At 42.6% G+C, this 22,700-nt stretch overlaps 1 protein-coding gene across 2 annotated transcripts in view; it reads left to right on the top strand.

The window, feature by feature from the left end:
• The window catches only part of IVNS1ABP (influenza virus NS1A binding protein), an 83,505-nt gene that overhangs the window by 51,987 nt on the left and 8,818 nt on the right, over window positions 1-22,700 (top strand). For both annotated transcript variants that reach the window (XM_089678818.1, XM_089678819.1), the window contains exons 10-13: window positions 6,599-6,823; window positions 11,885-12,006; window positions 12,258-12,384; window positions 22,481-22,612. In XM_089678818.1, the coding sequence (XP_089534944.1) occupies window positions 6,599-6,823; window positions 11,885-12,006; window positions 12,258-12,384; window positions 22,481-22,612 (606 nt within the window). The remainder of the gene's footprint in view (window positions 1-6,598; window positions 6,824-11,884; window positions 12,007-12,257; window positions 12,385-22,480; window positions 22,613-22,700) is intronic.

Below are 22,700 nucleotides of genomic sequence, written 5' to 3'. Positions count from 1 at the left end.
AATACTGCCACTCAATACCATATAAATCGATAGAATAAGGATACTCACATGTTTCAATAAAATAACAGGCCTTGTTTGATAGCCTCAAAGGCTTCAAAGGAACAAGTTTCCAAATTGTAAATATAGGGATCTCACGCTTTAAGGATCACTGTAGAGGATGACCAGCTTTCCACCTCAATAATGGCTGCTTGAACCGCAAAAGTCGGCGTGCGTTTCAAATACCGGAAGTGACGTAGGCCAAGAAGACGGCAGACCGGAAGTCTACAGTGATCCTTAAAGCGTGAGATCCCTATATTTACAATTTGGAAACTTGTTCCTTTGAAGCCTTTTAGGAAACACTTTAGTCAGAGTATAGCATCAAGTCAGTTAAACTCCTGGGATATTGATCTGGTCAGTTAAGTAGCAGAGGGGGTTGTTAACCACTTCAAGTCCGGACACTTTCACCCCTTCCAATCCAGGCCAATTTTCAGCTTTCGGCACTATCACACCTTGAGTGACAATTAGTCATGCAACACTGTACCCATATCAAATTTTTATCCTTTGTTTTGGTGGTATTTGATCACCACTGGGTTTTTCATTTTTTGCTATATAGATGAACAAATAAAAAAAATTCTTTTTTTGCATAGTTTTTGATATAACATTTAGCAAATAGATAATTTTCTTCATAAATTTAGGCCAAAATGTATGTTGCTACATTTTTGGGGTAAAAATAAGCCAGAACAGTTTATATTTATTCTGTGTGAAAGCTATAGAGTCTACAAACTATGGGATATATATTTAAAAATTGATTAGTTGAGATCCTAAAAGGCTGGTATGGCATTCATCAGGACACTGGTATGTGGCATGGTGGCTATCAGGACGCTGGTATGGCAGTAGCCAGGACACTATTATGGGGTAGGGGGTGATCAGGGTGCTGGTGTAGGGTATGGCGGTGATCAGAACGCTGATATGGGGCTGATCAGGATGCTGGTATGGGGTGTGGCGGTGATCAGGATGCTTGTATGGCATATGGGGGGTAATCAGGATGCTGGTATGGGGTATTTATTTATTTATTTATTTATCGAGTTTATATAGCGCCAAAGGGTTTGCTCAGCGCTGTACAATAGAGGGGGGACAATACATGAAACAGTACAGTAACATCAAACAGCACACAAGGGGTAAGAGGGCCCTACTCTTTCGAGCTTACAATCTAGGAGATGGCGGTGATCAGGATGCTGGTATGGCGGTGATCAGGATGCTGGTATGGCGGTGATCAGGATGCTGGTATGGGGTAGTGATCAGGACGCTGGTGTGAGGTATGGAGGTGATCATGGTGCTAGTATGGCATATGACAGAGATCAGGGTGATGGTTTGGGGCATGGTGGTGATCAGGACATTGATATGATGTATGGGGTTCTTTTGTGTGCACTGGGACAGGTGACGGGCCTCCCTGCATTATTTATTATGGGCTTTTTGGGGCAGTGTTTAGGGACACTTGGTGCACTAGGGTGGCTTGCACTGCATTGTCTGAGTGTACAAGCAGCCTTACAGGCTGCTGTACACTCACACACTGCAGGATTGCTTCTCTCTACTCTCACACTGAGAGCAGAGAGAAGCGATCTTTACTTTCAGTTTCAATGTTTACTACGTGACTGCTGTGGTTGGTCAAAGCAGTCACATGGTAAAACCTCACGTGATCACCCGAACACAGCGGTAATGTGATCCATTGTGTACGGGCGACACACCAATCACCATGATCCAGGGTACGCACTCTGAACTTCGCACAAGCCATCGATGCGATCTGACATTCAGGAACGTCAGCCTGCATCCGTGCTGCTTCCTGTCTGCCGTCTATGTACAATGGGCGACCTGGAAAAGGTTAATCAGTTTCAGCTACTTTGGTGTTAGGGAAATTAACAAATTCACTAGATGGGCAGCAATGAGACAACTCCCAAAACAGGAATCGTTTTACAGGTGGAGACCCCAGATATTTTTTTCCCTACTCCCTCTTTTCTGGCTGTTTTTCACTAGTTTTGCATTTGGCTAGGGTCAGTGTCACTACTGGTAGCCTGAAGTAATATCTGGACACTACCAAGGTTGCACAGGCAGTCCAACTCTTCCAGGATGACACATCATTACTTGCCATTGCCAGAAGGTTTGCTGTGTCTCCCAGCACAGTCTCAAGAGCATGGAGGGGGATTCCAGGAGACAGGCAGTTACTCTAGGAGAGCTGGACAGGGCTGTAGGTCCTTAACCCATCAGCAGGATCGGTATCTGCTCCTTTGTGCAAGTAGGAACAGGATGAGCACTGCCAGAGCCCTACAAAATGATCTCCAGCAGGCCACTGGTGTGAATGTTTCTGATTGTTTGGTCAGACTTCATGAGGGTGGCCTGAGGGCCCGGCGTCCTCTAGTGAGCCCTGTGCTCACTGCCTGGCACCATAGAGCTCGTTTGGCATTTGCCATTGAACACTGGAATTGGAAGGTCCACCACTGGCGCCCTGTGCTTTTCACAGATGAGAGCAAGTTCACCCTGAGCGTATGTGACAGACCTGAAAGGGTCTGGAGAAACTGTGGAGAATGTTATGCTGCCTGTTACCTCATTCAGCATGACCATTTTGGTGGTGGGTTAGTGATGGTCTGGGGAGGCATATCCATGGAGGGATGCACAGATCTCTACAGGAGGAGTGGAGCCGACAATCGCTGCAGGGAGGTAGGGAAAGACCTGCTGTGACGGAAGTGCTGGAGTGTCTGACGGGTGCTGTGGATGACAAGTGGGTAGGTCGCAACTCATTTCTGAGGCTCCACCTCCTTTATCAAGTTCATAAAGGAGGCGGAGCTTCAGAAACACATTGCGGCCCGCCCACTTGTCATCCGTGGCACCCGTCAGACACTCCAGCTACTCGACGGGAGCGGACATAGGGACACCGTGCACTTCCATCACAGCGGGTCTCCCTACCTCACTGCAGCGATTGTCGGCTCCACTCCTGTAGAGAGAGAGAGTTGTCCTTGCACACTGCGTTTACCAGGATACTGGCATGTGTTCACATGTAAGTGTCTCTTGAATAAAGTTACATTGTTTTTATTCACATTGACCTGGCGCCCTGCTGTGTTTTCCTTGAAACGACGGGGCATCCTTACGTTCCTAACACATTACCCAGTCCATATCAGTATAGATATCCAGCATGATATTTTTCCCCATTGAGATCTGATGTGTTTTCAAAGTGTACCTTTAATTTTTTTGAGATGTGTGTGTATAATATATATACAGTTGTGTTCAAAATAATAGCAGTCAGACATCACTAACCTGATCAATCACTGTTTTTGGTAGAAATTATATTTCTACATGGCAAATAATTTACTAGCAGTTGTAGTAGAGTAATAGAAATCCAATAGACCCAACAGTCATGACATGCATGCTGCTGATTCTGTGTAATTGAATCACTAATTGAAAGGGGCATGTTCAAAATAATAGCAGTGTGGAGTTCTATTAGTGAGGTCATTCATTCTTTGAAAAACAGGTGGCAATTATTGCCCTTATTTAAGGAAGGAAGGCAGCAAATGTTGTACATGTTGGTTACAGTGCATTTCTCTCTGAAATTCTGAGGAAAATGGGTTGTTCCAGACATTGTTCAGAAGAACAGCGTACCTTGATTAAAAAGTTGATTGGAGAGGGAAAAACATATAAAGAAGTGCAGACAATGATAGGCTGCTCAGCTAAAATGATTGCAAATGCTTTAAAATGGCAACCAAAACCTGAAAGACGTGGAAGAAAGCGAAAAACTACCATTTGAATGGATAGAATAGCCAAAATGGCAAGGACTCAGCCAACAATCAGCTCCAGGAAGATCAAAGAAGGTCTAAAGTTACCTGTGAGTACTGTTACAATTAGAAGACACCTATGTGAAGCCAAGCTATCTGCAAGAAGCCCCCGCAAAGTCCCACTGTTGAAAAAAAGATGTACTGAAGAGGTTACAATTTGCCAAAGAGCAGCACATTGACTGGCCTAAAGAGAAATGGCGCAACATTTTGTAGACTGATAAAAGTAAGATTGTTCTTTTTGGGTTTAGTGGCCGGAGACCGTTTGTCAGACAACCCCCAAACACTGAATTCAAGCCACAGTACACTGTGAAGACAGTGAAGCATGATTGCGCAAGCATCATGATATGGGGATGTTTCTCATACTACGGTGTTGGGCCTATTTATCGCATACCAGGGATCATGGATCAGGTTGAATACATCAGAATACTTGAAGAGGTCATGCTGCCTTATGCTGAAGAGGAAATGTCCTTGAAATGGGTGTTCCAACAAGACAACGACCCCAAACACAGCAGTAAATGGTTCCAGACCAACAAGATTGACGTTATGGAGTGGCCAGCCCAATCCCCGGATCTTAATACAATAGAAAACTTGTGGGGTGATATAAAAAATGCAGTTTCTGAGGAAAAACCAAGAAATAGAGAAGAACTGTGGAATGTAGTCCAATCATCCTAGGCAGGAATACCTGTTCACAGGTGCCAGAAGTTTGTTGACTCCATGCAACAGAGATGTACAGCAGTTCTCAGAATCAGTGCTTGTACAGCTAAATATTAATTGATTCAAAGGAAAGCAAAATCTTCAAACATTTTTCAGTTTATATAGTGAATGTTTGAGTTTGTAAAGAAGAATACAAATACTGCTATTTTTTTGAACAGTATAACCACTTTTCTTCAATTGTTTTAGAGGAACAACACAAATTTGATGTATTTTTCTTCATGGTTTGATTTGGAATAGAATGCATAGTGTTTCCAATGCATTTGTGTGTATGGAAATAAAAGCTCTTAGGAGTTTGAGCTTCATTCACTTTTTTCAACACACTGCTATTATTTTGAACGTGTGTGTGCGTGTGCATGTGTGTGTACGTGTGCGTGTGTGTGTGTGTGATATCAAGAAAGATGTTGAAAGGCTTTCTAACAGTTGACTACAATAAATGAAAATATTTTTAACTCCTTGGCACCAACGGTATGCAGATATGCGGCCTCTCAGCGGCTGGACCATATATTTGCGTACCCGATGTAAAGAAATGTGCTAAGAGCGCACTCCTGGCACAGTTAACGGTGCCCCATGGATAATTCTTCCCAATCGCTACTTGTGATTGTGAGCTTTCCAATCACGTGACAAGCCAATCATGGCAGTCACATGCCCCTAAACCCCTTCCAACCTCCCACCAGTGCCAAGGGGTTAATACAGTGCCTTGAAAAAGTATTCATACCCCTTGAAATTTTCCACATTTTGTCATGTTACAACCAAAAACGTAAATGTATTTTATTGGGATTTTATGTGATAGACCAACACAGTGGCACAGAATTGTGAAGTGAAAGGAAAATGATAAATGGTTTTCAAAATTCTTTACAAATATCTGAAAAGTGTGGCGTGCATTTGTATTCCCTTTACTCTGATACCCTTAACTAAAATCTAGTGCAAACAATTGCCTTCAGAAGTCGCCTAATTAGAAAATAGTCCACCTGTGTGTAATTTAATCTCAGTATAAATACAGCGGTTCTGTGAAGCCCTCAGGTTTATTACATTTACTAATTTAGAACATTAGTGAACAAACAGCATTATGAAGGCCAAGGAGCACACCAGACAGGTCAGGGATAAAGTTTAAAGCAGGGTTAGGTTATAAAAAAATATCCCATGCTTTGAACATCTGACAATGCAATGTTCCAATCCATCATCCGAAAATGGAAGGGGTATGGCACAACTGCAAACCTACCAAGACATGGCCGTCCTAAACTGACAGGCTGGGCAAGGAGAGCTTTAATCGATGAAGCAGCTACGAGGCCCATTGTAACTCTGGAGGAGCTACAGTATGTATGGCAGAAAACTGCACATCACCCTGAACGCACCAACCCCGCCCTGAAATGTGGTGGCAGCATAATGTTGTGGGGATGTTTTTCTTCAGCAGGGACAGGGAAACTGGTCAGAGTTGATTGGAAGATGGATGAAGCCAAATAGAGGGCAATCTGCGAAGAAAGCCTGTTAAGAGTCTGCAAAAGACTAGAAACTGGGTCAGAAGAGGTTCACCTTCCAGCAGGACAATGACCCTAAACATACAGCCAGAGCTACAATGAAATGGTTTAGGTCAAAGCATATTCATGTGTTAGAATGGCCCAGTTAAAGCCTAGACCTAAATCCAATTGAGAATCTGTAGCAAGACTTGGAAATTGCTGTTCACAGACGCTCTCCATCCAATCTGACAGAGCTTGAGCTATTTTGCAAAGAAGAATGGGCAATAATTTCACTATCTAGATGTGCAAAGCTGGTAGAGACATCCCCAAAAAGACTTGCAGCTGTAATTGCAGCGAAAGGTGGTATTGACTCGGGAGGGCTGAATACAAATGCACGCCACACTTTTCAGATATTTATTTGTAAAAAAACATTTTCCTTCCACTTCACAATTTTGTGCCAATTTGTATTGTGTTGAATTTTTTAGCACCTGTAACCTTTAATCTTCCATCATATAGTTGATAATTTGTACTATGTACTAATAATTAGGTATGTGGTGCATTGATTTAGGAAGCCAGTTGTAATTTATACTAATGCTAAAAGTGTTTTTGATTTTTTTTTTTTTTGTACAGATAAAGCCTACCTGTGTCTGGCTGTTCTTAACAGCACATTAAGTGTTATCTTCTTGCATGGCCGCAACACCCCTTTGAGCTCCCCATTAAATACTCCACGTCTGATGAAAAGTTTAAGTCTTGAAATACCTCCAGATGACTCGAATGACAAAATCATGTCACCAATGCATTATGCGCGTTCTGGTCTGGGAACGGCTGAACTGAATGGCAAACTAATTGCAGCAGGTAAGTATAGGAACCTAAAAAGTGTGATGACTTTTCTTTGAGTATAGAGCTACTTGTCCAAAATATGTTTAAATTTACTGTTGACTGGCTCACTAGCTCTGCTGGATATTTGTTACAAGCATCACTACTTTTTTGGTAAAAAAATAATGTAAGGTTAGTTTCGAAATTTCCTCCTGTTTAAACCCTTGGCGCCTTGTGAGCCACCCATAACTTAGCTGGAGAGGTGTCAGGAATTGTGTTCAGCTGAAAATATTCTTGGATGGAATTAGCTACTTCTTGACGGGCGTTAATGTCTGTAACCGCCAAGAGTAGGGAGTGGACGCTAGACCTATAAAGGTGATTGATAGCGCTACAATATGATGATCTGACCAAGAACACAAATGTATTGCCACCTTTGTGGAGTTGGCTAGCAGGATGGGGGAGCAATAGATATAATCCAGCCTAGCATAAGAGTCAGGCCGATGAGAGTAAAATGAGTAGTCCCTTGCTCCCACATTGTGTGCTTTCCAGGAGTCCACCAGCTGAAGTGCTTCTAATCTTTTAGTAAGGGATTTAGGGAAGGCCAGGGAAGAAGGTGAGGATGAACTTCTATCCAGCAAAGGGTTGGCCACCAGATTAAAGTCACCTCCCACCAGTAGATGGAGGGGACAGGAACTTCTCAAGAATATTCTAAAACGTGAAAAAAAAGTTGCTTGAGCTGAATTCAGTGCATAAACATTGGCTATTGTAAGTTTGTGATCCTAAAGGGTGCCTTTAATAATAATAAATCTGCTCTCTGGGTCACGGTAGACATGTTGTGCCTCAAAGGGAAATGAGGTATGAAGAAAAATCGCTACACCCCTGCTCTTAGTGGAGTGTAAGGTGTAAAACCCCTATTTATATGATCTGTGAAAAAATATGGGTTGTTTAGCCGTTGCAAAATAGGTCTCTTGTAGTAGAATAATCTTTGCCCCTAATCGTCTATATTGGAGAAAGGAGTTTTGCGCTTATTTGGAGAATTGAAACCTTGGACATTATGTAAGATGCAATGAATCACCATGGTTAAATGCAAGAAAAATAGTGTCTGACAACATTATCGTATCAATCTGATCTGCATCAGAAGTCTTTGGTGTTATTAATGGAGCCCCAGATCTGCAACTTGTAAGGTGAAACCTGCCAGTATTATTTTATTCAATATCCATGCCGCAAAGATGCGGGAAGCAGATCCATAACATTGCATATGACTACCCTCATGTACTGAAATAATAAAAAAAACAAGATCATAAAACAGTTGAAACAGGACCCAAAGAGCCCCTAAAGCTAAAGAAGACACAACAAACTATGGATCAGGTAGGAGAGCTGCCTTACTTGAAAAGACAAACATAATATCAAAGGGCCAACAGGGCCCAACCCCGTCGCTGTAAAACATGGAGAGCAGAGTTGCCACTCCACAACAGGGCGGTGACCTCTCCGACCATGCCCAGCAACAGGGTGGGGTTGTGTATCAACGATTGCCACTGAAACAGCATATGGGGCCATAAGTTATGGGTCTAATATCCCATTCAAAATTATAGCACGTCCAGATAATTAGGGGGTAAACCCAAAATTAATAGACACAGGAAAATGTAATGCGTCAGCAGCCTGTCTCAATATCATATCAAAATAGAAAGTGGTAATCAAATGAGCAAATCTCGGTTCTTGTCTGATTCTCCTATTGCGTCGTGGAGATGGAGCGTTCCAGTTAGGAGATACCCGAGGGGTAGAAGGTGGACGTTGAGGTGTGGGAGCATCTACCAGGCCCAACTTCGCCAGGATTTCTTGCCCTTCAGAAAGAGTTGTAGCTGTATATTTGCTGCCATTGTGTGGAACTATCAGCTTAAAGGGAAAGCCCCATTTGTAGCGAATTTGAGCCGAAGAAAAAGAGCAGACATGATCTCCCCTCATTTTTTGGCGTTTCTCCAATGTTGCCGGAGAGACATCTGGAAGAATTTGCAGTGTTGAGCCCTCAAAAGAGATCACAGAAGTGTTGCGAGCAGCTCTAAGTATTTCTTCTTTAATCAGGAAATCCTTCATACTTAGAACAATGTCCTGAGGCGGTCTATCATTAGGAGGCTTAAGGCGCAAAGCTTTGTGTATACCAGGGCTTAAAATTTTGAGTCTAGACCTACTAGCCAGGCACAAACCTTACTCTCCACCAGTTGCCCCACCTAACCTTGCCCAGGTCTGCCTCCAACCCCACCCCTGGCCCATCCCCCAGCCCTGCCCCGAACCACGCCCCCAAGCTCCTGCTACATAGATCCGATCACCGTGGTGCAACACCTGCGCCCCGACATATTTTTTATACTGTACAAATGACTATCACCTCTAAGGGGGGAGGAGGGAATACAGTCAGGGCCATAAATATTGGGACATCGACACAATTCTAACATTTGTGGCTCTATACACCACCACAATGGATTTGAAATAAAAATGTACAAGATGTGCTTTAACTGCAGACTGTCAGCTTTAATTTGAGGGTATTTACATCCAAATCAGGTGAAGGGTGTAGGAATTACAACAGTTTGCATATGTGCCTCCCACTTGTTAAGGGACCAAAAGTAATGCGACAATTGGCTTGTCAGCTGATCCATGGCCAGGTGTGTGTTATTTCCTCATTATCCCAATTACAATGAGCAGATAAAAGGTCCAGAGTTCATTTCAAGTGTGCTATTTGCATTTGGAATCTGTTGCTGTCAACTCTCGATGAGATCCAAAGAGCTGTCACTATCAGTGAAGCAAGCCATCATTAGGCTGAAAAACAAAACAAACCCATCAGAGAGATAGCAAAAACATTAGGCGGCGTTTGGAACATTCTTAAAAAGAAGGAACGCACCGGTGAGCTCAGCAATACCAAAAGACCCGGAAGACCACGGAAAACAACTGTGGTGGATGACCGAAGAATTCTTTCCCTGGTGAAGAAAACACCCTTCACAACAGTTGGCCAGATCAAGAACACTCTCCAGGAGGTAGGTGTATGTGTGTCAAAGTCAACAATCAAGAGAAGACTTCACCAGAGTGAATACAGAGGGTTCACCACAAGATGGAAACCATTGGTGAGCCTCAAAAACAGGAAGGCCAGATTAGAGTTTGCCAAACGACATCTAAAAATGCCTTCACAGTTCTGGAACAACATCCTATGGACAGATGAGACCAAGATCAACTTGTACCAGAGTGATGGGAAGAGAAGAGTATGGAGAAGGAAAGGAACTGCTCATGATCCTAAGCATACCACCTCATCAGTGAAGCATGGTGGTGGTAGTGTCATGGCGTGGGCATGTATGGCTGCCAATGGAACGGGTTCTCTTGTATTTATTGATGATGTGACTGCTGACAAAAGCAGCAGGATGAATTCTGAAGTGTTTCGGGCAATATTATCTGCTCATATTCAGTCAAATGCTTCAGAACTCATTGGACGCCACTTTACAGTGCAGATGGACAATGACCCAAAGCATACTGCAAAAGCAACCAAACAGTTTTTTTAAGGGAAAGAAGTGGAATGTTATGCAATGGCCAAGTCAATCACCTGACCTGAATCCGATTGAGCATGCATTTCACTTGCTGAAGACAAAACTAAAGGGAAAATGCCCCAAGAACAAGCAGGAACTGAAGACAGTTGCAGTAGAGGCCTGGCAGAGCATCACCAGGGATGAAAGCCAGCGTCTGGTGATGTCTATGTGTTCCAGACTTCAGGCTGTAATTGACTGCAAAGGATTTGCAACCAAGTGTTAAAAAGTGAAAGTTTGATTTATGATTATTATTCTGTCCCATTACTTTTGGTCCCTTAACAAGTGGGAGGCACATATGCAAACTGTTGTAATTCCTACACCCTTTACCTGATTTGGATGTAAATACCCTCAAATTAAAGCTGACAGTCTGCAGTTAAAGCACACCTTGTTTGTTTCATTTCAAATCCATTGCGGTGGTGTATAGAGCCAAAAATGTTAGAATATTGGCAATGTCCTAATATTTATGGACCTGACTGTATAGGCCGTGGCACAAATGGAGCTCCCCACGAAGGCTGGATGCCCAAACCGTACAGGTGCGAGCCCCAATAGGATCCCTGCTCCAGTGTTACTGTCAGGCAGGGTACAGGCTGCACCAGAGTCTCAGAGGGGGTGTAGAGAGCCCGGATTCTCCCTCCCACACCCCCCCGGCGTTGCGCCATTCCGGAGGGGGGCGCACATGCTTCACTGGTGTGTAGGCTCTATCAAGCCTCGGCCTCTGGTGCCTGGAAGGGGGATCAGGTGGCAACCTAGGGCTCTCCCGGGGCAGCGGACTTACTGTGTTGAGTCTGGGAGTCAGGGCAGCGGCACTCCGGCAGGCCCAAATCCCGGTCCATAAGGAGGCCGCAGGGGTCAAACCCACACCGTTCCGCTCCTCGGGCAGCGGGTAAAGTCAGCGGGGCACCCGGTGTAATTTTAGAGGCTGCTGTGTGTAGGATGGCAGTGGCTTCAGTAGTGAAGCGGCGGACCTTTAAGCTATGCGGCCACTCCGGTCGCCATCTTGGATACGCCCCCGCCTTTTATTTTTTATCAAGAAATACATGGCTTCTTCTGGCTGAGGTGGAGACTGTTGATGCCATTTGTCTGCCATCTCCAATCTGAGGACCCATTTGCTTTGTATTCATTGCTAAAAATACATTCTGCTGAATGGCTGAGAAGCACTCGGCCTCATTCAGTTTTGTTCCAACAGCAGACTGGAACATCCCAGAGACACTGACGGAACACAGGGCTGCATACTGTATGTAGCTGATGTATACAGTATGATAAAGCACTCACAGCAGCCACACCTCTTAGTAACGGTAATGGTTCATTTCAATCACTTTACCCCAAACAAACTTTTTAAAGTAACAGGAAAACATGAACTTGGGCTTTAAGAATATCAATCAAATTCCCCTTTTCTCTTCTTTTCTAATTGTTTAACAAAGAAATTTTCAAATGCAAGTGTGACTATTAAAGAATTGTCAGAAATTGACAGTGTTCATAGGTATCTTTCGTCTTCTCTAAGTGTCTTATTTGTGAATTTTCTTTGTTTCCTATACAGGTGGCTACAACAGAGAAGAGTGTCTACGTACAGTTGAATGCTATGACCCAGAAAGTGACACCTGGACATTTCTGCCTCCAATGAAAACACCTAGAGCTCGGTTTCAAATGGCAGTTTTAATGGTATGCGTCGTTTTTTTTTTTTTTTCAACATTTCGATTACAGGTCACACTATCCCAATATTTTGTATAAATATTCATGCATCCAGGTAAATAAGAGTTTAGTCTAAATGGCTTGCTTTTTCTCCTGTCCATGTCCCTGCAGTCAGCTAAGTGTTAATTAAAGATCTCTTTTTGTGGCATTAAGGTCATAATATGCATTTTATGACTTTGTTACATAAGTGATGTGTAAAATGTGCATTTCACACTTGTTAGGATGAACTGTATGTTGTCGGTGGATCAAATGGTCAGTCTGATGATCTTAGCTGTGGAGAGAAATATGATCCTAAAGCAAGTGCGTGGACACCTTTTCCTGAGCTCAGAACAAACCGTTGTAATGCAGGTATGAGTGTGTTTTTGTAATCTGTGCTGCACAAATCTGCAGGCTCTAAACGTTTTTAAAAGGGTGTAGAACCTACTGCTCTTATTCTCTTGATGATCCCTCTCAGTATAGGTCCCTCTCCTGGTTCCCAAGAGTCCAGGTCAGCACCAGGGGTTTCTTTCTCGTTTAAAATGGGATACCCTGTGCGTCAGTGCTTAAGGCTCTGCTTCTTCATGGACAGGAGATTAGCTTAGGCAGCTTCTCAGCTAGGCCTCCTGTCAGTGCACATAAGACACATTCCTTTGGCTCAAGTGTTGAATGGTGGAGCTCCCGTGCTAGACGCAGCTGATAAGGCAGAATGTTTGTTAGTTTAGTTATGCCTTGGATACTTTATCAACAAGTTCGCAGAAGGCAAGTGTACTCTTTCCCTTTGAAAAAGAAGGCATAGACTCTAAGCCCTCTGCCCTTTGACAGGGCAAGATGTTTGCGCACATAACATTTTAGACCTTGTGTCCAGGCTTTACAAGTTTGAAGTTTCACACCTTGCTTCTCTTTACTTGTGTCCTCCTATGTAGCCTCTCAGGCAGCCAGAAGATCCACTTTCCTGCAGGGAACAGAGCAGCTTCTTTTAAAGGGCTTCATTACACTTGTTCCAGAAGAGGAAAGGTGTGAGGGGTTCTTCTCCTTCCTGTTACCTGTCTCCAAGTTGAATGGGGATATGTGCCTGTGCTTAGAACTTCGGGTACAGAAATTCTGTATGGAATCTATAGTAAAAATTTTTTCCTTCCATCCAGGAATATCAAGAATGTGTAGTTGCACATCCCTGTTTCAACCTCACCATTGTTTCCTATGGTTTGTGGTGGACAAAGAGCAAATCTTAATCGTACAGTACACAGACAACTTATTTATACACCATGAAGCTTTGGAGGACATGAGGGCACCTCCCTTATAACCCTACCTCACTCCTTGAATCTTCAGTTGTGTTTTTTTTTTTTTTTTTTTTTTTTTGCTAGTGTCTGTAAGTGACAGACCTCTTCTTCCCTGGAAAACCAGCTTCACTAGCTTCTTTTTTTTTTTCATATTTTACTTTATCTTATTTTTTTTTTATTTTTTTCACTCAACCATCCCTGTCTTCGAAGGTTTACACATAAGTAGTGTATTTGGATTGGTGCAGCCTCAGTAAAACCATGAGAACCACACCCCGACTACACGTTGTGGGGGATGGCCTGTAATATTGCTTCAGGCGCTGGATCCTGGGGCACTCGCCTTGGCACTTTGTGCAATCCATTTAGTCTCGGTGCTGTACTGGTCCAGGATATATCCATCACAATGGATCCCAGTCCCTGAAGACCCCTTCAAGGAAATGCCGACTGTGACAGACAAAGCCTGGGCTTTATTTACAATCCAGCATCATGGACAGGTTAAATAGGGTCACCCTGTATCTTTTTAGCACTGTAAAATAGGGGTTATGTTTGGAATGTATCCACTGCACAGTGCAAGCTTTTCAAACTTGACACTAACATTCAGCCACTCAAAGCTCCGTGTCAGGTGAACGACCAGGTGCTAAATTCCATCACTGGTTGCATACTTTTTAAGGCCACATCTGCCTAGAACTCGGTTTATTACTCTGGCGTTTCATTCCATCCTTTTTTCACAAGGATTTGTTGCTGGACAGTCTTAAGGGTTTTTGCATTTGCCTTCTGGACATTTTTCTTTTCTTCTTTTTTTTTCCAGATAGTTTAATTGAGGTACATTGAAAGGACAAAACAGAAGAGTACCAGTATACATTAATAGAACATGACTATTAGCATTGTAACAGTGGTAGTAGTCAGTGTTCTCATAAATTCATAAGGAACAATTTTAGCATTTATTGTACATTTTTTTGGCAGAGGTTTCAGAGCATAGTTCATCTTTCTATATGCTTAAAGGAACAGTGATGACATTCTCTAGTGATATTTGACTAAATACTACCAAAGAATGGTCTATGGAAGCTTACAGACATAAAACAAAGCATAAATACTAGTGGAACCCTTTACACTCGCCTATCCAACACTAACTGTGGAGGGGCAAGCCCAGGTACATCCAACCAGCCATGTCAGATGGTATGGAATTTGATTTGGGCATTGCGCTGCTGGTAAGTGAGTTGCTTTCTGAGCAATAAAGAGTTGACATGCTCCACCCTTTGTTGTCTAGTCGGGGAATTAGAGGATAGCCAGTAGTGGGTGATTAGTTTCTCGTTAGGTATAGCAGCCTTAGAATCATTTTAATAAACTCTGGGTTCATAAAGCTCGGCGTCCAAAGCTCCCAACAAGCAGGTCAGCTTTCTGGAAACTCTTACCATATTTCCCACTCTACTTCGTGAATATCCCACAGGAGAAAACCCTCACTTGTAGCAATGGCGGATCCCAGGCAAGAGGGAGCAAATTCTAAACAAGCAAACATTCGCTCTGCTGAAGGCCTGCACAACACTCAATCTCAGAATGATGTGTCCCTTGAACCAGTGCATGACCTGGTTCTAACACTGGTCTCGATATCCGATTCTAGCCCTATTTCAGGCATGTAACAAGTGGCTTATTTGACAAAAGCTGAATTTTCTGCATGCATATCACAATTTCTCAGACAACTTATGGCTTTAATTATACCTTCTTTCTCCAGAACTCAAACGCTCTGTCTCTTCTACTCTAGTTTCTTAAACCTGAGTCAGACCCTGATGGAGGATATTGAGGCAGTATTGAAGGAATCTGCAAAAGATTTCTGTCCCCTCATTGTCACTATATTGAAGAGGGTGCTGTGTGCAATATGCTTGCTGATGTTGAAAAGCTCATTGCCTCTGCCCACAAAAGCCCTTGGCATAGTGCAGGTTATCTCACTTCCATCTCGCTATGCCCCTTTCTGCACCCCTGAAAGGATTTCCATGGCCTTAAAAATCTTTGCTAAACTCTATCAAGTGGAAAAAGTTTACACAAAAATGTGCTGTTTCTGTTGTTGATCCTGTCTGTTCTAAACAAGCATCTCTCACTGAACCTATTCAAGATGTTCCTGCCTAGGTTCTACTGACAGAAAATTTGAGATGCTCCTGAAAGCTCTTTCTTACCTGGCATGCCCAGCCCTGCAACCAGCTCTTGCAGCTATTTCTGTGTGTAAGACTTCAGCTCACTGGACTAGGACAATGAATAAACAACTTGACTGTGTTTTTCAGGCTCATGCGGTTGCAGAGCAATTACAGTTGCCTTCTGCTTTTTTCTGTGTGGATTCCCTGGAGCATGTCATAAAACAAATATCCAGAATGGTTCTAAACATCATTCATATGTGCAGAATACCCTTCCAAGGAAGAGGTCTGTTTTGTGTGGCACTTGACCCATTAATTAAAAGAGGTCGCTGATGGGAAAGTTTTGCTTCCTCAGAAGATGACAAAACTTCCCTCCTTTAGGAGCTTCTAGCTCACCTAAATGCAGAGCACCGTCATGCTCTACCCAGGCTTCAACTTCAAAACCTAAGTTCAACCCTTCTTCTTGACACAAGGCTTGACCCACAAAGGCCATCAAGCTCTCTCCAAAGCCGACTTTACAGTGAAAGGGTACCCTCACTCCTAAGAGTGGGGGAATAATTGTTGCAGTTTGCATCTCTCTGGGTCCCAGATTTCTTGATGAGCTCAGTCATTGGTTTCAAAAGGATAGAAGATAAGAGTTCAAAACTCTGCCACCTCACCGGTTTCTTATTTCAAATTGACCAAGGACTATCAGATTTGAGGAACAAAAAAATGAACCACTTCTTGTAATAGGGAGGGATTGTACCAGTACTGTTACAGGATAGGTCCAAGGGATTCTGCTCAAATCTTTTCATTGTGCCAAACCCCAACAGGGGTATTTGCCCTATCCTGGACCCTTAACAAATTCCTTCACATTCCAAATTTTCTTATGGAATTTGCAAGGTCAGTAATTGCTTCTCTGAGAGAAGGGGGACACATGGAATCCATGGACATCAAAGATGCTTGCCTACATATTCAATTTACCCACCTCATCAGCATTTCCAACACTTTGCAGTGGCAGACATTCACTTTCAGTTTGTTGCCTTGCCTTTTGGCTTGTGTACTGCTCCCATATTGTCCACAAAAATCTTAACACCCTTGCTTGCCCTTCCTAGAACTCGGGGCATCCAGGATAGGGGAATCCAGATGTGGACATGTTAGCCTTCAGATAAAACAAACTACTACTGTTTGCATCATAAACCAGGGATCTTCTAGTTCTGGCCTCAGGTGCTCTAGTTAAACCCAGTCTCAGTTCAGGCTAGGAAGATTTATTATCACACATGGAAATCCTTGCCTGGTGCGAGCATAGTCAAATTAGTCCTAGAGAATACTCTGCGCCTTGCATTCTGGCTTTTCTACAAACAAGTCTTGACCATAATCTGGCTCTTAGCACCTTGAAAGGGCAGGTATTGGCCTCATTTATCCAATTTCAAAGGCCTTTTGCTTTGCATTGCCATGCTAAAAATAAAAAAAAAATTATCCAATGGAATTTTTTCTCGTGTCAGGCTCCATGTACAGCACCCAGTACTTCCCCGGGACTTGCCCTCCAGAGGATTTACCCCCCTTCCTGACCAGGCCATTTTTTGCTATATGGCGCTGCGTTACTTTAACTGCCAATTGCGCGGTCATGCATTTCCAACAAATAGAGCTTTCTTTCGGTGGTATTTGATCACCTGTGTGGTTTTTATTTTTTGCACTATAAACAAGAAAAGACCAACAATTTGAAAAAAAACAATATTTTTTTACTTTTTGCTTTTATACATGTACAGTAAAAAAAATATAAAATTTCATCATAAATTTAGGCCAAAATGTATTCTGCTACATGTCTTTGCTAAAAGAAAAACAAAATCCCAATACGTTTAAATTAATTGGTTTACGTGAAAGTTATAGCGTCTTCAAATGGCAGTATATTTACTGGATTTTTTTTCCTACTATTAATGGCAGCGTTCAGTGAATTATTGCAGGACTGCGGGTGGGCATTCTGACACTGGGGGGGAACTGAATAACTGCCACTGACATCCCCAGTGACACTAATACAATGATCATGCTAATAAAAAGCACTGACACTCTACTGACACTGGGCAAGAAGGGGTTAACATCTGGGGTGATCAAAGGGTTAACTGCCGAGAATCGCCGGCTGGGACCCGATGATTGACATGCCAAGGATCCAATAACACTGTGGGTAGAGAGCGCGCACCCCCTACTTGTAAATACAAAATCTTGTGTGTGTGAGATTGTGAGCATCCCTGTAGCAGTACTTCTGCTATCGGGCGGTCAGAAAGCAATTAACTTGTTTCTCCCTGACTTTGAAAAAACCACCCATTGAAACCATCAGGGATATTCCCTTGGAAATTCTTGCCAGCAAAGTAGCCTTTTTGGTCACTACAACATCTGTCGGACAGATTTCTGATTTTGTGGCCCTTTCTTGTAAAGAGCCTTTTCCTCCATACTTCACAATGTCAAGGCTGTGTTATGCCTAAGACCATCTTTTCTTCCAAAGGTGGTTGCAGCGTTCAAGCTCAATGACGACATTGTTCTGTCATCCACCATACCCTGCTCCTAAGAATTTGCTTGGATGTAGTCCAAGCCATTGGGGTGTATTTGAAAACTAATGTTTTATTAGATAGGTTGCCTGGTTGTTTTTTTACAAGGGATCTGCAGGGGGAACACGTCTTCAAAATTCACTATTGCACAGTGGATAGAGATTTTGATTACAAGAGCTTGTACAGAAAAACACTTCCTTCTGAGGTGTTATGCTGCCACTCTCCCAAATCTATTGGAGTATCCTGGGCTATAGGCACCAAGCCTCTGTTACCCAACTCTGTAAGGTGGACACTTGGTGTTAAGTTGACACTTCTCAATTTTTTTTTTTACCAGGTAGATGCCCATTCTTCTGCAAATGCAGCTGTCTCCTGCAGTGTTGTTGCACCGGCACCCTAAACCCAGGGTTAACACATGATCGTTAGGCCTGTTGGCCCATTCTGTTTGCCTAGTTATTGCCCATCCTTATATTGACTACTTGGGGACTTCCCATGCACGAATAAATTGCCTGTGCCTTGTACAATTAAAATCAGGAATTTTGGCTTAGCTGTAATTTCCATGTCTTGGAGTACAGGACATGAGCCACCTTCCGTAAAATCTTGTTATCCTGCATCGCTTGCTACAAAGCTGAGGACTTGCATAGTGCAGTAGGGTTCTAGGAAAGGTTCCCTAGTGAGGTATAGGCTCAAGGTATGAGCCTGTGGTGTATGAATTAGGAGCCAGTGTCCAGTACTGTACTCCAAGCTCTAGAATTTACAGGCAAGTCAAATTCCTCTTCCAATTTGTGGCTCTTCTATTCAGCCTGTCCATACCACCGTGGGTTTTCACCAAGCTGCTTGTACTCCTCTAAGCTCATGGGGACCCCCATTGTGGAATGTTTGGATCCTCTACTTCAAGCAGAAAAGGGAGATCTTGTTGGCAGTGGCCAATTGATGGTGCAAACTCTGCAGAGCTGCAGGTGATCCTAAATCTCCAGAAGTCAGAGAAGGGGAAAATGGTGATTCATTACACCAAACTGGCCCAGAAGAACCTGGTACACAAAAAATACTCACTTCTAGTAGATGACCCCTGAGGACCTCTCCCAACAAGCTAGATCTGTTCTCAGGACCCTCTATTCTATGCTGCTTTTCAGTCTCTGGCCTTTAAAGTGTTACTAAACCCACAACAGTAAAATCAGTCTGTATATGCAGTAAATCATGCTTGTTATACTCACTGTGGAACCTAAGAGGTTAATCCTCTACATTGTGTAAATAAGTTGTTTAATCCTGACTTTTCTGATCCTCCCCTTCTTCTAGGGTCTCCCTCTTATCTCCTGATAAGACATATATCGTGTGGAAACACTCTGCATATGGTCAGTTTAGTGTGCATATGGTCAGTTTAGTGTGCATATGGTCAGTTTAGTGTGTATTGCTAGAAGGGTGTTTTTTTTTTTGTTTTTTTTTTCTTCTTGGGAAAGTTCTTGTGAGCAGCACAGGGCCAATAAGCACTGTCCCGAAAGAGGTCAGGGGTTTTGCATCCTCCTAGAGCAGAAAGAAAACGCCTCCTACAAGCTTTACCGTGTTCTCTGCTGAACACTGATAGAAGTCACAAGACTGCTGTAACTGCCGATGAGAAAAGGTATAGCCGTTTATTTTTACTAAAATAATTGCATATCCATGTTCTGTGCACTGTGGGAGACCAGATGGAGTGAATGTAGGATCCTAAGTTTATTAACACGTTAAGCCTAGGTGTCTAAAAAGATGGTGGTCTCGGAGTCTGGTACTCCTACCCTGCTGAAAGCAAGAAAAGCTGCTTACAGGAAGATCTAGTGTACCTGGAAACCTTTTTTTTGCCTGGTGTGAACACAAGGCACTGCAGATATTTCTTGGTGCCTTAACTTAAGCAATTTGAAAAAGACTGGTCAAGGCTGAAACATGTCCTTTCAAAGACATCTGCATTTTCCGTTTCTTGCAAAAACGTCTTCAAGGTGTATCTTGCATTAAGCCTCCATTGCAGCACCCTGTACTTCTTTGGGATTTCAACTTGATTCCTTCTGCCATGCAAAATCCATTCTTGGCACCCATCAGGGCTATTCCCTTAGATGACATCTCCTACAAAGTAACCTTTTTGGTTGCCATTACATCTGCCAAACATTTCTCTGAGTTGCTGGCCCTTTCTTGTAACGTGGCTGTCCCTCACACTTTACAAAGAGAAGGTTGTTTTTCTACCTCAATAAGGCCATAGTCTACCCATCCTCTGCTCCAAAGCATCAAAAGGAAACCTCTCTTCATTGGCTAGATACGGAGCCAATTTAGTCTTTAACCATTAGCCGCCCGGCCAATGGCTGTTTGGCGGCTTCAAAAGTGCTTCGGCATTCCGGGTGCACGCCATTGGGCGTGCTCCTGCACATGCGCAGTTTGCGCTAATGCAGAGCCGCGCAGCGGCGCGATCTGTCACCGGCTGTGTACCTCGGACACAGCCGATGACAGATCTGAGTACCGGCCCCGTTGTTGGTACCATGTGACCTGCTGTGACCAATCACAGCAGGTCACATGACAGTTGTGTACAATGGATGGCTTCATTCATGCCATCCATTGTATATTAGTGCCTAGCTGTGAATGGTCACAGCTAATCACATGCACATGTCATGTGATTAGCTGTGACCAAATCACAGCTAAGCACAAAAAAAAAAAAAAACCTGAATGAATCGATTTCATTCAGGTAAATGCTTGCTTATAGCAAAGTAATTCTTTGCTATAAGCAAATTGTGTAAAAAAAAAAAAAAAACATTGTACTACTTTGGTCATAGTAAAATATGAAAAAAAATCTTAAAAAAAAATAAAAAAAAGTAATAAATTAAAAATAATAAAAAAAAATTAAAAAAAAATATATTTTTTTTTTTCATACTGTCACCAGTGTCCCTGTTCACCGCCATGCCAGTTATATGATGACGCTGTACTGCACTGGTTACAGTATGTAAAAAAAAATAGTGAAAATAATTTTTTTAATTTTTTAATTTTCCGAAAAATTATGACAAAAAAATACAACTTCAAAAAACTCGCCATGCCTCTTATGAAGTACGTCAGACTGTCTACTCTGCAAAAAGGGGTCATTTGGGGATATCTGTACTATTCTGACATTCTTGGACCTCAAGAAATTAGATTGGCTGTCAGTACTTCAGGATTGATCAATATTCAGATATACACCATAGTTTGTGAACTCTATAACTTTCCTACAAACTAAATACATCCTAATTTGGGTTATTTTCATCGAAGACATGTAGCAGAATACATCTTGGCCTAAATTTATGAAGAACAATTATTTATTTGTAAACTTTTATAACAGAAACAAAGAAAAATGTGTTTTTTTTTTTTTCAAAATTTTTGGTCTTTTTTTGTTAATTTAGCAAAAAATAAAAACCCCAGCGGTGATTAAATACCACCAAAAGAAAGCTCTAGTTGTGTGAAGAAAATGATAAAATTTTAGTTTGGGTACAGTGTTGTATGACCGCGCAATTGTCATTCAAAGTGTGAGAGCGCTGAAACGTGAAAAATGGCCTGGGCAGGAAGGTGTAAAATTGCACGGTATTGAAATGGTTAAAGTCACAGCTTTGATCAGAAAGATGGATTCCCTATTTGTCCTGTCCACAGGACCTGCTTCTAACTTCACCAAATCTGATTGCTAGAGCAAGGACAAATCTCCTGCACTTTTATGCACTCCTTCCACCAGATCTTTGTGAGTTTCCTGGGCTTTTTGGCAGCAAGTCTCTATAGCCCAGCTTCCTAAGGCTGCCATCTGGTCCTTTGTTCATACGTTTTCAAAGTTTTACCAGATGTATGTTCAATTTTCTGTGATAACCGCTTTCAGCTGCAAGGTCCATAACGCAGCCCTCTGAATTTGGGTCCTTTTCCCTTCCAAGGAATTTCCTTTCCTTGTTGGGTCTGTTGGCTCAGTTCTGTGCCTGGTTGTTGCCCACCCTTCTCATTCATTGCGTATGGACATCCTAGGGTCTTTGCCTGTGTCCTATACGGTTAAGATGACTGGAATTTCGACTTGCCTGTAAATTCCATATCTTAAAGTACAAGAGAAGATACGGGCCACCCTCCCTTCCATTCCTAGGTTTCTCTGCATTGCTTGCTGCAAAATTTAGGATTCATGAAGTAGAGGAGGTACCCAGGGGGCATGTACTCAAAAGCTTTGCCAGTGTCCAATCACCTGAAGATACAAGCCTATAACCCAGGGTCATTGAATACTTTGCCTGTGTCCTGTACTGTACTCCGATTTGGAGTTTACACTTAAGTCAAAGTTCCTTTTTTTCCCCGTAATTTCCACAGCTCCTAGAAGTGATTATGTGGCTTTACAGCTACCTTGATCACTTTTACAATAAATCCCAGTGTTTGCGGTCTGGTAGTACTTCTATATTAGACGTAACAGCACATGAGTCACAGATTCTACTGTTGTGGGTTTTTTTTTTTTGTTTTTTTTTGAGTCCTGTAGGAAAATTCAGCAGTTATACAAGTTGTTTTTCATATTCACATTGTAAAAGATTAGTTTTATTTTTCTTTTTAGGTGTTTGTGCCCTCAATGGAAAGTTATATATTATTGGAGGGTCAGATCCTTACGGCCAAAAAGGACTTAAAAATTGTGATGTGTTTGAACCCTTTACAAGGTCATGGACAAGCTGCGCTCCACTTAACATCCGTACGTAATAAATATTTTATAGCCCCCACCCCTTACTTTCTGTCAGTCTTTCTCTTTGTAATCTTTTTCTTCATTTTGCTTAGAACCA

Source organism: Staurois parvus, unplaced genomic scaffold, assembly GCF_062004578.1.
Source record: "Staurois parvus isolate SC_StPar_1 unplaced genomic scaffold, SC_StPar_1.0 ptg000210l, whole genome shotgun sequence".
NCBI classification, from domain to species: Eukaryota; Metazoa; Chordata; class Amphibia; order Anura; family Ranidae; genus Staurois; species Staurois parvus.
The sequence above is the reverse complement of the archived record's forward strand: the minus strand, read 5'-3'. Positions and strand labels throughout refer to the sequence as shown.